Consider the following 15,177-nt stretch of genomic DNA (forward strand, 5'->3'; position numbering starts at 1 on the left):
GCAGACAAAAATATACAGGCAGGCAGGCAACAAGACATATGTGTTACGTATTACAACGCAACCATTATAGCCAGCCAGACTCGGCGTGTCCTTAGGTCACCCCAGATCGTTGTCCTGAAATGCATTACGCAACCACTCTGGTATGGCCAATAAATTGGCCCGTTATTCGCGGCTCCCAGTCTCTTGTGGCTTTTACACAGCCTGCGATTGGCCGCACGTCAAGCTCAAGGCCCTGCGCAGGCCTTGTATACAGTCTAGTTCACGTTCAGGTCATCGGATAGGAAAAGACTCGTTGTTCAGACACGGTGTCAAGGGCTAACTTGCATGCGGTTTGTTGGACGGTCTTCCCGATAAAGAGAGTCAAAACCTAGCTGAGTGTCGATCGCACCCGTTTGCTTGCCCTGAGGAGCTCAATGCACGGATAAATTCTTTTTCCAAGAGTTGTCTCTCGCTAAATGTGCATCTGAGAGAGATTTAGCAACCATCAACGTTGAACGCTCTCGCGGGGAGACTTTTTGTTCTGCGCGAGGTAAGGGATAATATTCGTATGCACGATACACACACAGCGTGTTATACGTGTGTACACACTCGAGTCATATTTTAACCCAGATTGTTACGTAAGGGTGTGTCGCCTTAAAACCTTCGTAAAATTGCAACTTTCAGGAGTTTGGACAAAATTCCCGCGCGAACTTCACTGCAAGTTCCTGAGCTTTAATTCTATTGGTGGTCAAGTGGTCAATGAAGGTTCTTAAGGGTTACGTAACATTGTGCAATAAGACGGTACCGTTAGCCAGCTCGCGCTCAGGCGGTGCCAGCAATGCCTTGGCGCATTGTGTGTGTGGCGCAAGGCGCAACACACAACGAGTAGCTGCAGCACAGAGCCGAGCGAATCGTTGAAATTACTCATTCACGATTCGTCCATTTTGTCGGGGACGGAGCGTCGCTCGTCGGCCCTTTGTCGAATGAAGTTCACAATTTTTTTTTTCTTTTATTTTGGCGGGGAAACACAAGGCGATGTGCAAATACATGCCCATTGCGACACAGAGAAGTAGGCGGTGTTTCAATGCTCAATTACACAATTCATTTCATAATTTCTTTGCCAATGAAGATGTGTTTATTGCGTAATACTACTAGTATTACTAATAGTGACAGTATTTAATTTGTTTGCGTATTATATGATATAATACCTCAAATTTCAAGCTGCCGTGATGAAGTGTGTTTGCAGGTGACCTTGATACTAGCTGTGATGGTATCTTATCGAAGAGAGATAACGCTTAAAAATGAAGTGTGATGGGGAATAAAACAGCAAAGGCAAAGCTGGACCTAATTAACATTTTAAAGTCAAGGAATATTCTACCACGTTATTTTCAGAGATCAAAATCTAAGAATGTTTTGCATCAACATAGTTTGTGAAATTGTTGTAAGTCGTCTGGCGAAAAGTTCTGATTATTGATGGTCACTGCGGTGTGTGAACGTTGATTTCACTTTTATGCGATTATTCTCTCGCTGTTGTGTGTCTGTTCTAACTTCTATCCTGTCCTGCAACGATATACCAGCGTAACATCTCCCCGTTATCTGTCTTTCGTCCTAAAAACTCTCCTCATTGATCGTACGTAATGTCTGCGTGTGCAGCTTGTAATGTGCAACATCCGACTTTCAATACTGGAGTATATTTGTGATATAGGGCTGTACGAATGATACTATCGTATCCAGGTTTCGCCGTCAAGATATTCCCAATGATCACTGTTCGTGGCTGTACTTCGGAATTTGAGATTTTTTTTAATGAATCGAGTTCAACTCAACACCCTGACGGAAGATAATTCTTGATGGCATTCTTATCATTGAAAATAAAATGAAATAAATCGTGATTTTGTCGGTCTTCATTATCTCTCTCTTCGAGCTCTCTTTATGTCTGCAAAATATGCCTCATTATACAGTGAAGAAACAGACATACCTTGTTATTCTGCCAACAAACGCGCAATTTCCCCTTTTTGATATTTTCAGGCAATATATATTTTCATCAATTTTGTATTGTCTTCCTTCTTAGAAACAAACATTTTTTAAAATAAAAAAACCCCAAAACAACTTTCAGTATACCATGCAGTAGAGTCCCAGCCAATTGGAATGTTGCCAATTGAACACTGGGAAATTTTGTTTCTCTCGTTATGACCAAGGTTGCGTAATTCATTCTATAGGTGTAGTCTTCACATGAAATAATACCAATTATTGAATTTAAGTATATAGGTGAGCAATAATAACACTGATCATGGAACTTTCATTGGTACGCCTGAATAGTATTCATCAACATCGAAACAGAATACTGTAATACAAACACAACAAACATAGCAATTTGTTAAAAAACAAATAAAACTTCATGTATAAGAAGATCATTCGGAAAGATATGAATTATATAGGTATATTCGGTTAAACGCATTGGTTCATATTTTGAGTAACTGGTCAGCTATGTGATATGTTTAGCCTCGTCTCAATTAGGAAAGTTCAATCTTTCCATAAGAGTTCAATGCCACTTTTTCTTTGGTACAAGTATGGTATAGACTACAATCAGACCAAAATAATGCTAGAAAGTTTCAGTGCAGAACAGGACATATTCAAGAAAGTGCTAGAATTGTATAATTTCCCACATTATCACCAGACTGTGATACTGGTCTTGACGACCAAACAATCGTGCGGCAGCTGAGAGGATATCGTGTCATTTGCTCAAAAGTCCCCTGTTTATATAAATCTGTATTATATTGTTCGTTAAGATCCCCCTTTTTGACATGGAAATATCTCCTTCGCATCAAATTGTTGAAGTGTTGTAGCCCCGCAATTGTGGCTTCTTGAAAAGGGTTAGGGGTCGGAGCTGCCAAATTATCAACCCAAAACATATATATATATATATATAATATATATATATATATATATATATATATATATATATGTGTGTGTGTTTATAATGTTTATATATATATATATATATATATATGTTTAAGTATATTATATATATATATATATATATATTTGTTTCTGCAAAATCGATTTTTGATGTAGTAGATAAAGTTAATGAACCAATATACCACTAAATGTAACAACGAGCCGAATCGAATGGTCATTATTATACAATGAAATCGGAATAGGGCCTATAGCTGCCTTTTGTGCGATGGTGGTTGTAAAAATTATTGCAAAATATTCAGGATTCACTTTTTTTTTGGTACAAGATCAAGAGTGTGTTTTACAATGAATATATTATGCCGATCCTAAAAGTTAAGATCGACTTTAGAGTACAGTATAGTATGAAATGAAATGAAATGAAATAGTATACCACTGCTCTTCCTCTTCAACTTTATCAGCCATGCAAAATTCACTTTAAATTTTTTTATTAAAGTTTGCTGAACGGTTGTTTTTTTTTTTTCGTCACTCATTAAATTCCTGGAGGTATTTAAATACCTCCAGGTCTCTAAGAAATTCTTAAGACCCTGTATTATACAGACTTTGCACAGGGCCTATGCTACGAGGTTTTCGTTGACAGAAAGAACAGCAAGACAGAAACACACACACACACACACACACATGCACACACACGCAGTTACAACTGTCAACATTTTGCGAACGCATCTCGAGCTCATGAACTAAAAACAATCCCCAAACAAACATGCAGACAGACAAACAAACGCGATTTTTGGCAGAAATAAGGAAAGATTGTTAATGACAAGCACGCAAAATCAGTGCACCATGAAGAGCACTAACAACATTTATTGATATTACTTTTTTAAGTCTTCCCCGCATCCACACAAACACGCACACACGCACACACACACAAAAAAAAACAACAACCACCCACTTTCACACACACCCACACACGCATACACATACGGGAGGGGTGGAAAGACACCTCGCTGTCCATACACTGATGTCAAGGTGCGTCATAAAAGTTAGCCACACATACAAAGGATCATGTTTCCAGCATTATAGTACTTTACCGCTTCTCTGATTGCGTCCTATAGTATATCACCATGTATCTATGTATGTTTTTAATTGTGTTTTGTAGCTAGTGGGTTTATACTTATTCATTTCTATCACATTCACACCATACAGAAAGCATGATAAGGGTTGATTAGGCCGGGGTATGTTTCTTGCAGTATTTGTAGCTGGGGCAGTTAATTGGCTCTGCGGCAAGCATGAAAATTATTGGCATAATGATTGTGGATATTGCTTGTTTAATATAGAACAATGTTACGACGTGGTCTTTTTTTATGTCAATGCAGTTTTACATTTTGTTTTCTTTTTAGTTATATTATTAAAGCGAATCTCCGCGTATTTTGCAATATCTCGAATTTGGGATTATCACTTTTTGTGATCTGAAAGTGTACAAAGAGTGGAACGTGGTTATATCACTATGGGTGAACATCAGTCACTTATAATAAAAGAAAATATATTTCTTCTTCCGATTTTTTCTTTAAAAAAATTCTAATTCTGAAAGATTTCTTCGTTTTCCATACAACCGACGATATAAAGCATTGTTCCCTGTTTGTTTATGATAATTTTCAATATCCGAGTGCTTTATCTTATGTTCAGTCCTAATCATCACTGACCATAATGGAAACAAGCAGACTGATGGAAAAAGTGTAAATTCTCAGATTATCATCTGTCACTTTTACAACATGTCTTACATTATACATTACGTCCGTCCATTACAAAATACGTAAGCGGGAAACAGAAGAGAAAATTTTTATGAAAGGTTGGACTCTGCAGCCTTAAATTCCGGGAGAGGAGAGGGGTGGAGTACCCCCTTCCCTCGTCGCCTTTAACATTGCTTAAAGGGAAGGTAAACCCCAAGAGCAATGTGGATTGAGTGAAAGCAGCAGCATTAGTAGAACACATCAGTGAAAGTTTGAGGAAAATCGGACAATCGATGCAAAAGTTATGAATTTTTAAAGTTTTGATGTTGGAACTGCTGGATGAGGAGACTACTAGAGGTTATGACGTATGAGTGGACAACAATACCAAGAAAATATAAAGAAAATCCTGCAAAAATCCATTTTTCATGAAAATTACAAATTCCATCAACTTGATATTGACATATGTTAAGGGTTGCAATTATTCTTCCTGCTTTCTGAAAGCGGTTGGTCCATTGCTCTTTCATAATTCTAGAAAAGTGAATTTTTGTTGAATTTCCTTTATATTTTCTTTGTATTGTTGTCCACTCATACGTCATATCCTCTAGTAGTCTCCTCATCCAGCGGTTCCAACACCAAAACTTTAAAAATTCATAACTTTTGCATCGATTGTCCGATTTTCCTCAAACTTTCACTGATGTGTTCTACTAATGTTGCTGCTTTCACTCACTCCACATTGTTCTTTGGGTTTACCTTCCCTTTAAAGATGGCCCTTCCCTTTTGCATTCCTTCACAAATAGCACAGAACATGATAAATTCTGCCAGAATGACAAGACTATTGTAAATCTATAACATTTCTGTGATATTTGAAGGTTTTCCTAGGGTTGTAATATGATACTTATACTTCGAACAACAGATATGCCTGTTAAAGCTGTCAGAAAAGAAGAATTCACTAGCTTCTCTTCAACTTTGTTATCAATGGCAAGTAACAACACACCACTTACATGAACTACATGTACAACTAAGTGCATCACACAGGTCTGTACAACTAGACTAGTAGTTTAGATTTGTAATTTTTTCGTAGTACGAAAAAAATATTCAAATCTTAACGGTCAATTTAACTAAACAAATAAAGACCCTCTTGAGTTCAAAATTTACAGGAGGTTTCCAAATAGTGTTTTCTTCAATATCTAAGTGTTCTCACCAATTTTTCAAAAATTTGCATGCAATTGGGATTGGCTGTCTTTAAGCTAACGCAGGCCTCTGACAAACCTGTCGTAAAGGAAATGTAAGAAATATATGAATGAATGAATACATATATGAATAAATATATGAATAAATAAATATGACAAACAAATAATAAAACAATAAATGAATGAATAAGTAAATAAATATATTTATTGATTGATTGATCAATTGGTTGATTGATTGATAAAGCAGACATTCATAGGAAGGGCCTTTGTAAACTGCGCGCCAACAACTTCAGTATATTTCAGTATAGTACGAGATTTTAAAAGAGGTGAAAAATAACAGTAAGATTATAACGTGTATGCTTGGTATGATTAATGCCGAACCAAAAACAGAAACAAGCTATTGTGTGATTGTACAATTAGTGAAATCATGCGTGTACCCACTCGGTCGCGCTATAATCGTTAGATAAGCACAGAATAATTCGGGAGTTTAAAGTTAATTAATTTCAAAGTTTGCTACTTTTGCAAATACGTTCAGTAATTGTGATCACATTGACTTACAGAATAAAGTAAGATGTTTCGGTTTGTGTTTGAAACTTGAAAGTTAATCTTTTTCTGCTAGTCGATGTCATCGTTTGTGTTCATGATTGCTACACTGTGTAATTGATATCTTAGGCCTATTATTATGGCTGTCATTTACATGGCTTCCTTCCGCCCTGTTAGTGCTTATGCTCTATATACATTTCCTTCATTTCCTGACTGTCGATCTAATTTCTCATGTGGCGAATTACGCAATTTGGAGAATTTGACTCCATGCACGGCGGTCGGCACTATACACATCTTTTCCATTGTCATGTTTTCCTTTCGTGATATCCTGACAACCACGGCGACCACCTCAACAGTTTATCTATAACTGCGGATATGAAACCATATGTGTGAGTGTGTGTATGGGTGTGATTGTGTGTGTGCCCAAAATCGCTGTAATACATAATTATGATATCATACATGATGCCCCCCTGGTCATGCAATACAGTCGGTTATGAGCAGAATTCTTGGCCGTGCCTCTGCGCTCTGGCGAGCAAGCGTGAATCTTTCCCTCTGCCAAGGTGATGAGGCTGAGCTGAGGCCAACAGCTTGCCATTGAGGTCACGGCACTTAAAGCTCTCTCAAATCTACTCCGTTATCGTGCGGGAAAAGAAGACCAGGGCGCAAAGGTCTATAGTCCAGACTTATGACAGGTGTGAGGTCTTAATCATTCAGGGTTGAGCCTCTTCAGTCTAAGCGCTGTTCTTCCAGAAAGCCCTATACATGCATGCCGTGAATAAAACCCCAGTATTGCCATAGAGACCAATTAACACACCTTGGTCGAGAGGGAAGTCCTGGGTAAAAATTATTTTGTCCACCAGTGAAGGACGTCCCCTGCATGCATGACAGGAGTCGAACTCGGGTCTTCCGTGTCAAAAGTCAACCATAATACATTAGTACATGTCTCGGGATTCCTCCATCAACATCTTCAGTGAAAAAACAAAAGAATATTGCGTCATCAGTTCGAATCGAGAGCTGCATAAGTATAGTCAGCATAAGGACACGTTATCACCGGCGTGGGTATATTAGCGCGGATTTTAACCACAAGTTATTATTCACCGCGGATCGGTTGAATTTTATCATAGTCAGTGAATCGCCTTATTTATCTTGCTGTTATCGCGAAGGAGCATGTCGCTTACCATAGGAAATTATCATTAACTTTGTTTTAATACATTAGTCCGGTAGTACAAGTCAGTTTCATAAAACATCATTATCTTATTGATATCTGCTCAAAGAAAACAGAGCAACTGGATTACTGAAGTATCTAGGCCCACCCACTGCACATAGGCTCTACTGCGGTAGATGCTTTACGAACAAGGTGTAACAAGATGGCTCATACACTGTACATACTAGTAGTATAAATCTTACAGTATGCATGATAGAGATAAAATTTCAGACGCTTGAATCAGAAAATGAATCATTCGCATTTTTTTATTTCACATTTTGTAATTACACATTCCATCGACTTGATACTGACATGATAAAGGGTGGCAATCCCCCTGCTTTCTGAAAGCGGTTAGTCGAATGCTCTTTCATTATGCTAGAAAAGTTAAATTTTGTGGCATTCCCTTTATATTTTCTTTATATTGTTGTCCACACATGACGTCATATCCTCTATCTAGTAGTCTCCTAATCCAGCGGTTCCAGTCACCAAAACTTTAACAAATTCATAACTTTTACATCGATTGTCTCAAACTTTCACTGATATGTTCTATTAATGTTGCTGCTTTCACTCAATCCACATTTCACTCTGGGTTTTTGGTTTCCTATAGACCGTTATCACGGTTATAGAACAGCGAAGCAGATAATGGAAAATAGCAAATCCCCCGTCTCTATATAAAGTGGAGGTAAAGCCAAGTATGTCCGTCATAGAGATGTAACTACAAGCCTTTGTAATTTATTCAGATATGAAAACAAACTGATAATAGGTCTTTTATATTAATTACACATATGAAAACAGTTTTTAGACATATGAAAACAGTTTGCAACTGTGCAGACATTCATCAACTGGTAGACATGTTATGAACAAACCACATTATAATACGGCCTGTCTAAATCTGTTAGACATGAAAACAAACATATACGTGGAAACAAACACAATCGCTGCAAAAATGAGTCGAATCACAATTCATGATGGTTGCTGTGTTCCTCATTTTTCTGATAAATATCGAGGAATCTTATCTGAATAATGTCCCATGTAATCAATGAAATGTAGATTCCTTAGTCATTTGTAGAATTATTCGCTACTTGACATCTTCTAGTCACTTTATCGCGTCTCGGTTTTCCTTGTTTAAAGGGACAAAAAAGTGTTGAAGTGCGTAATTTCTAATTCTCGAGGAATGCAATACATACACTTCAGATTTGTTTCATTTTTTCAAAATTCATGAAATCACCTAGCACTATGGCATGCGAGAACATACTGATTATTGTTTAAGCTTTGAACGAACATTATTGACTAAAATGGTTATATACCTAAACATCAGACGTCAAACTCCAGCCGAATTTCGTTTGGTTTAGGAGAAGTTGTTCTTACCTGACAAGATTCTAATACGCGAAAGAGATATTGTTACCTATAGTCCTCTTCTCTCATAAAGAATGGCTCAAGTTATCTTTAGAAACTTAGTACCTATGCATGTATTGATGATTCTCTTTGGAAGTTTTGGGTCATGGGGTCAAGGGTCAAAGGTGATGTTATAATGCTAAAAGATTACACAATTTGGTGCTAAAAGCACACTATTTTCTCCATGTCTTGGAAATGACAATGTATCCATTATGCACTTTATCAAACTTGGCCTATATACATGCATTACCGCACAATAATTTTGCAGGGTAAGATTTGGGCCTGGGCTCAAAGGTCCATCAGGTTAAAGTGCTAACATGTCATTTTCCATGTTTTGGAAGTGGCGATGACGATGGCGATGACGACCTTGACTTGAAAAAAATAATCAATCATAACTTTCAAATAGATTGTCTTATTTTCCTTCAACTTCACTGAAAATCTTTTAATTCATTCTATTCTATTATATTCTATTATTGCAAATCACGCTATGTTTGTGCAGTTTTGTGTGTGTGTGTGTGTGTGTCTATGCTGTCATTTTTTTAATCAAGCAGCTTATTCAGTGTAGTGTGTAATGAAGGTTATGTAGGCGTGAATAATACGGAATGTTCTTGATGAAAAAAATAAAGACACCCCCAAATCCCCACACTAGCTCCAAGAGAGAGAGAGAAATGTTGATTACTTTGCAGTGGATCGCGAGTTTCCATGATGAATGTGCGCACTTACTGTGTGGGAGCATGACGTGTCATTGGGTGAACATAGTTTCGCCTCAGCTCTCCTCCCCCCGTACGTTTACTGCCGCCCATGCACAAGTGAACGATCACTAGAAAAACGCAGGTGGTAGCAACGCTGTGAAAGGGATTGAAAGAGCGCCATCTGTTGGCGTCGAGACCGTTTCATGACAGCTGTCGAAAATTTGACAACAGTACCGGCCAATGATTTGCTGTACTGGTGATCCTGGGTTATTTTCCGATTAAATCAGATAAATCGAATTGTCAAACAAACAAACAACAAAGATATTCAAGAACGAAACAGGCGAACGTTACATTGCTAAAGCCATGCTTCCATACCAAACAGCAGTTGTTAAATTTTGTCCATGCATTGATAACGTGAAGTGGAATATTATGCGCTCTTTTCTAATGATGAGCACACACACGTGATAAATGTAAAGCTTGATCGAAATCACAACATGCAATTTACATGCAACTCATCAAAAAGAAAATATGAAATGGATCGGGGAAGGGAGTAATAACGGAGTAAGACTTTCCGCGGGTTAGATTTTCTTGCGACTCTTCGATGGAAGTTAATGCGAGTCTTAGGCTAACGTTATAAACACCATTGCCGTTGGAAAGAGACAAATGAAAGTTCACACACCGCAGACGTTGAATGCCGTCGTTGGCTCGCGCTATTCCTGTCGTGACTATTTCAGTCATGAACATCACTATCTAGAGAGCGGTATTTTATCATTATCACCTCTTAACAGACATGAGGGTATGAAATGTCAGATGCGAATTTTTGCGCGTAACGCTTTTTGGATCCAGATTTTGATTAACCCTTTGACAACAATGAAGGTGTCATATTTGTTATAGTCTGTAATGTTTATGTACATTGTGATATAGATTGTATGTCAATTCTATCTTATCAAGGCTCAATGGGAGTAATTACTTTGTTGACTTTGTTAGCTCACCTGAGTCGGAGGCTCAACTACGTGAGCTATTGCGATTACTCATCGTCCGGTGTCCGTCCGTCGTCAGTCGTGCGTCAACTTTGTACATTTTCATCTTCTTCTTGAAAACTCCATGACGGATTTTCACGAAACTTTGCAGCTAGCACCCTTAGGGGGATAGGATCTCAGTTGTTCAAATAGGCACCATGCCCCCCCCCCCCCCCCCCACGCGGGGGTGGGGGAGATGGGGGCATGGTGGAATCAAGGAATCTTTGATAATCTTCTCTAGAACCAGAAGTTAGTGATAGAGCTAAGTTATGAGTGAGTACATTAATGACTATAGTGTAAAGTTTGTTCATGGCGGATCCAGGCATGCCTCCCCCCCCCCCCTCCCCCCACCTTTGGCACCAGGGGAGGGGGTCGGAGGGACCAAATGAGGACCTTTATATTCATCTTCTTGAAAACCCCACGATGGATTTTCCCCGAACTTGGTAGTTGGCATCCCTAGGGAGATAGGATCTAAATTTGTTCAAATGGGCACTGTATTTTTTACATTGAAGTTTTTTTTTTTTTTTTTTTTAAACTGCAGGGTCAAATTTTCTAAATCTCAAATAAAAGTCTGCAAGAATGCGTGGAAGGTGAATTTGCGATGCTCAGATGAGCGCGAGACCCCCCCCCCCCCGATCTCTTGTTAACTTTTCAACTCCGTTGACATAGATGAGCAAAAGATTGTTGAAGTAAATAAATGAAATAGATCAATAAATTAGGAACTGTAGTAATCCCGTTTAGATATTAAGGTCTCATACTTTCAGCGTTTGCTTCAAAAGTATATTACGCGCATTCAATTCATCTACATGTGAATGTAAAAATGAAATTGTAACTAATAATACTAATAATAATGCTAAAATTCTATAACTTCTGAACATATTTTTGCCGATTCTACCGAGACCTAAAAAGTATGTGTGTTTGTTTGTTTTTTTTTTTTTTCTGTGTAAGAGTGAATATAAACAAGGATTATGATGACCGTAATGAAATGTGCAATCCAGAAACCTCTACTTCACAATGATATAAACAAAAAGCCACAAAAAGCCTTGAATGGATAAAATGAAACTAAACGTGTTTTTATATTAGTCGGTTTCAATGAACGGGTTTTTAATGGAGAAAGTTTCTTTCCCAATTAATGTACTTATTTCAGTGTCACAATCCAATGACGTGGAAAAAGCTAATGTAGCAAAAATCGACCCCCCCCCCCCCAAAAAAAAAAGCCAAAAAAAATTATGATACGCAAAGAGAGCTGAAGCACACATCACCTCAAACACGCACACACACATGAGCACACCATGCACCTTACTTGTTTATGTAATGAACGAACTCTTGAGCGAAGTAACGATCTACATCAATCTATTCCTACCACTCTGATAACTACGCCCCCCTCAAATTTCACAAGCATGAAAAAACAACAATAAACGAGAACAGCCCCTGTGAACTGCCCTTGAAACTAACTCGAGATGTTTTGCTGATCCATTTCTACACAGGGCCGCACCGAGGACATCCTCCGAAACTTCTCACAGAGCACTTTATCAGTCAGCCGTGTGCAGCGTTCGTCCTTTTTCTCTTCCGGAGGAAGTTGCCGGTGACACACGATGCCGTCCAGGAGGAAGAGTGCACACACGACGAAAATCGAACGCGTGCCCCGCTATGAGGCATACCATGGCGAGGAGGACATCGACGGCGATGGCACGCTGGACTTGAGCATGAAACGCATCAAAGTCGAGCCCCTCGACCTGGAGCAAGGGGGCAACAAAGTGGGCGGTGGTTCACGCAGCACCACGGTCACCGACAGCGACCCCGTACCGCAGGAGGAGATCGAGGAGATGGCGGTGGTTGGGGAAACCAGCGGCAGCAGCAATGAGGCGGGTGCATCAGTCGAAGAAGAGGAAGGTAGTAGCGCGACCTCAAGCGGTGAAACTTCGCGCAGCAACCCCGAGGCAAAATCTGCAGCAGACGACGCACCGCGGGCCTCTGATGATGCGAGCGACGGCAGTGATCACGTGACTTCACAGGTCGACGCACTTGGTTCTATCGTTTGCGCAACGCCAGATCAACAGTTCGTCATTGACGCGAATGGGAAAGCACTGAGTACGGGCAGCGGGCTGTCGCTCTTTCGGCAATCTTCCAAAGGGAAATCCATGCGACCATTCAAACTGTATACGTCCAGTCGCGACTTGCTGTCCGGTTTGGCCCAGCAAAGTGGGACTCCCAGCCTTGCTGCCTACTCTGTTCCCATAGCTCTTGCCCAGGTGGCAGGCGCTCCTGGAACCGTACCTCTTGCCTTCGCCTCACCCACAGTGACTGGAGTACCTATGATACCAATCACCGCTCAGTCATCCACCACCGCCGCCAGCTCGACGGCTGCTGCGATGGGCGCTGGCACCGCCACCACCAGCACGGCATCTACCTCCTCAGCGACCACAAACGCGAAATCTACCTCATCAACCACTGAAGTCCACCTGATGACGCTCGCCACGGAGGCTGACAAGATCCTGCGTGAGCGGCATGCGTCGGGCGAGTCCGATGCCTTCTCGGCAGACAGCAACTCCGGCGACAATTTGAGCAATGGTGAGAGTGTGGAGCAAGCCTTGGTCGCCGGCGAGGAAGGCACGGTTCTGAAAATTCCTTCCCTTGTGGGCAAATCGAGTAACGGGAAGGGCGAAGACTCTCTCACTCTGATCCAGAAGCGGGCCGTAGCCGCCGCAGTGGCCGCCGCCAACCCGCAGAAGAGTAAGAAGCGCCGACAAGCATTGCCCGAGGACTTGAAAGACAACGCGTATTGGGAACGGCGGCGGAAAAACAATGAAGCTGCAAAGAGATCGCGAGATGCGCGCCGTGCCAAGGAGGACCAGATTGCCATCAGGGCCGCCCTGCTTGAGCAGGAGAACATTCGGCTGAAAATCGAAGTCACCGCGCTCAAGGAAGAGACAGCGAGGCTCCGAGCGAAGCTCTACGGTAACAACAATTGCTGAGGAATCTCTTGTGTACAATTTTTTGCGTTCATCATCGTTGCATCTCGTAGACACGCTTGAAATTCTGGTAGTTGCTGCAAACTGCTTTTTACGCGAATGTCATCCTAAATGTGTATACCCGAATAGCTGCGCGCCAGAAGCACGAATGTGACTCGTTCCTGTCATGGACTTTCCTACCATGCCTAGCACTTGAGCGAGCGAACGTTTTTGACATGAAAATTGTATTGTATGTAAAAGACTGCAATGTATGCTGCATATTTTATCTTCTCTTTTTTTTTGTATTTATAATGAGCTGAAGTGGCTGGTGTCTCTCCGTAGTTTGATATTACACTGTATAAGTTTTGAAGTAGTTGTCTCAAGTTGCAAACTTGGAATGTATCGCTTTAGTTGCTGTTGTGATGTGAAAATCGCATTTTCTGTAAATGTAAAACGTGGATACCTCCAATAATGTACTTTGCGTATCGGACCAGCGCGTTTACAGAAACTTTATGTCGTCAATGAATGCATGTAAATACTGTAACTCCGCTTTGCTCATTGCCTTAAAATATTGCTTTTTGAATAATGTTTGCTCAATAATGTGGGAAGAAGCTTTGTAAAATTATGGCGCATATGCTGATCTAGCATCAACATTACTGCGTGTCTCTTGAATATGATTTATTTTTGTCTGAACATTATCTTTTTTAATCCCATATGATCACATGTATGTATCGTAAATAGCGTGTGTTCAGTAAGTGTGAGACACACCTATCGCATTTGCCGATACCAGCTTTTTAGACTATCGACACATGCCTACCAGATGTTATCAACTGCTTCCAGAAAGAGTGTGGTGTACTCAGTTGACATCTTCAGTTCGGATCGGATGTATTTTTTTATTCATGTTCGGTTTAGCACTCCCGAACCTGACCCGGATGTTGTTACATGCGCCTACTATCCAATGACATCTCCCTTTTAGGGCTATAACTGTCTATGAGGTGACATAGAAATGGTTATTTCGATTGTACAACAGTCTAAGGAGATAAACATTTAGAGGTGACTAGTATTCTTAGATGGTCTACATTACAATATGACAGGCCCTGCTCAGACTGTCGCGATTCGATAAATCTAATATCAGATCTCAACGAATTGCCTAAATGTACGTTAAATCCTACGTATAAATGTTCATCAGGGGCGTTGTACTAGTATGTGGCAACAAAAGCCTACTTGTACTTGCCGCCCCAACACATTCACATCCAGATTATACGAGCCCCGTGTTGTGAATTCACATCACTTTACTGACATTTTTTTTTGTAGCGTTCGGTCATTTCAAGTGTCATCGTGATGTAAATAGGGGATTAGTCCTTACGATGCCGTTTTTATGGACATTCGACCGGAATGACAGTGCCGAAATTTTCATACAAGCGTTGTAAGTGCACATTTGGTTGGAAGCAAAAAAAAAAAAAAAAACAACAACCCAAAAGCAAACAAGCAAACAAGCTAACAAACAAACAAACAAACAAACAAACAAACAAACAAAAAACGCTTTAGAAAATGCATTCACATC

At 40.1% G+C, this 15,177-nt stretch overlaps 1 protein-coding gene across 1 annotated transcript; it reads left to right on the plus strand.

Moving 5' to 3' along the window:
- Window positions 1-271: 271 nt before the first annotated feature.
- Window positions 272-14,643, plus strand: LOC139717952 (uncharacterized). The gene is made up of 2 exons (XM_071629435.1): window positions 272-529; window positions 12,150-14,643. Exon 2 carries the CDS (start codon window positions 12,258-12,260, stop codon window positions 13,635-13,637), a length of 1,380 nt encoding a protein of 459 aa, XP_071485536.1. The 5' UTR covers window positions 272-529; window positions 12,150-12,257; the 3' UTR covers window positions 13,638-14,643.
- Window positions 14,644-15,177: the final 534 nt, after the last annotated feature.

This window comes from Diadema antillarum, unplaced genomic scaffold (genome assembly GCF_040938485.1).
Source record: "Diadema antillarum isolate AM-2024a unplaced genomic scaffold, OU_Dant_1.0 scf00000086, whole genome shotgun sequence".
Classification (NCBI taxonomy): Eukaryota; Metazoa; Echinodermata; class Echinoidea; order Diadematoida; family Diadematidae; genus Diadema; species Diadema antillarum.

Coding starts and splice junctions, on each gene's coding strand:
- LOC139717952 (XM_071629435.1), top strand. CDS start 12,258: ATGCCGTCCAGGAGGAAGAGTGCACACACGACGAAAATCGAACGCGTG.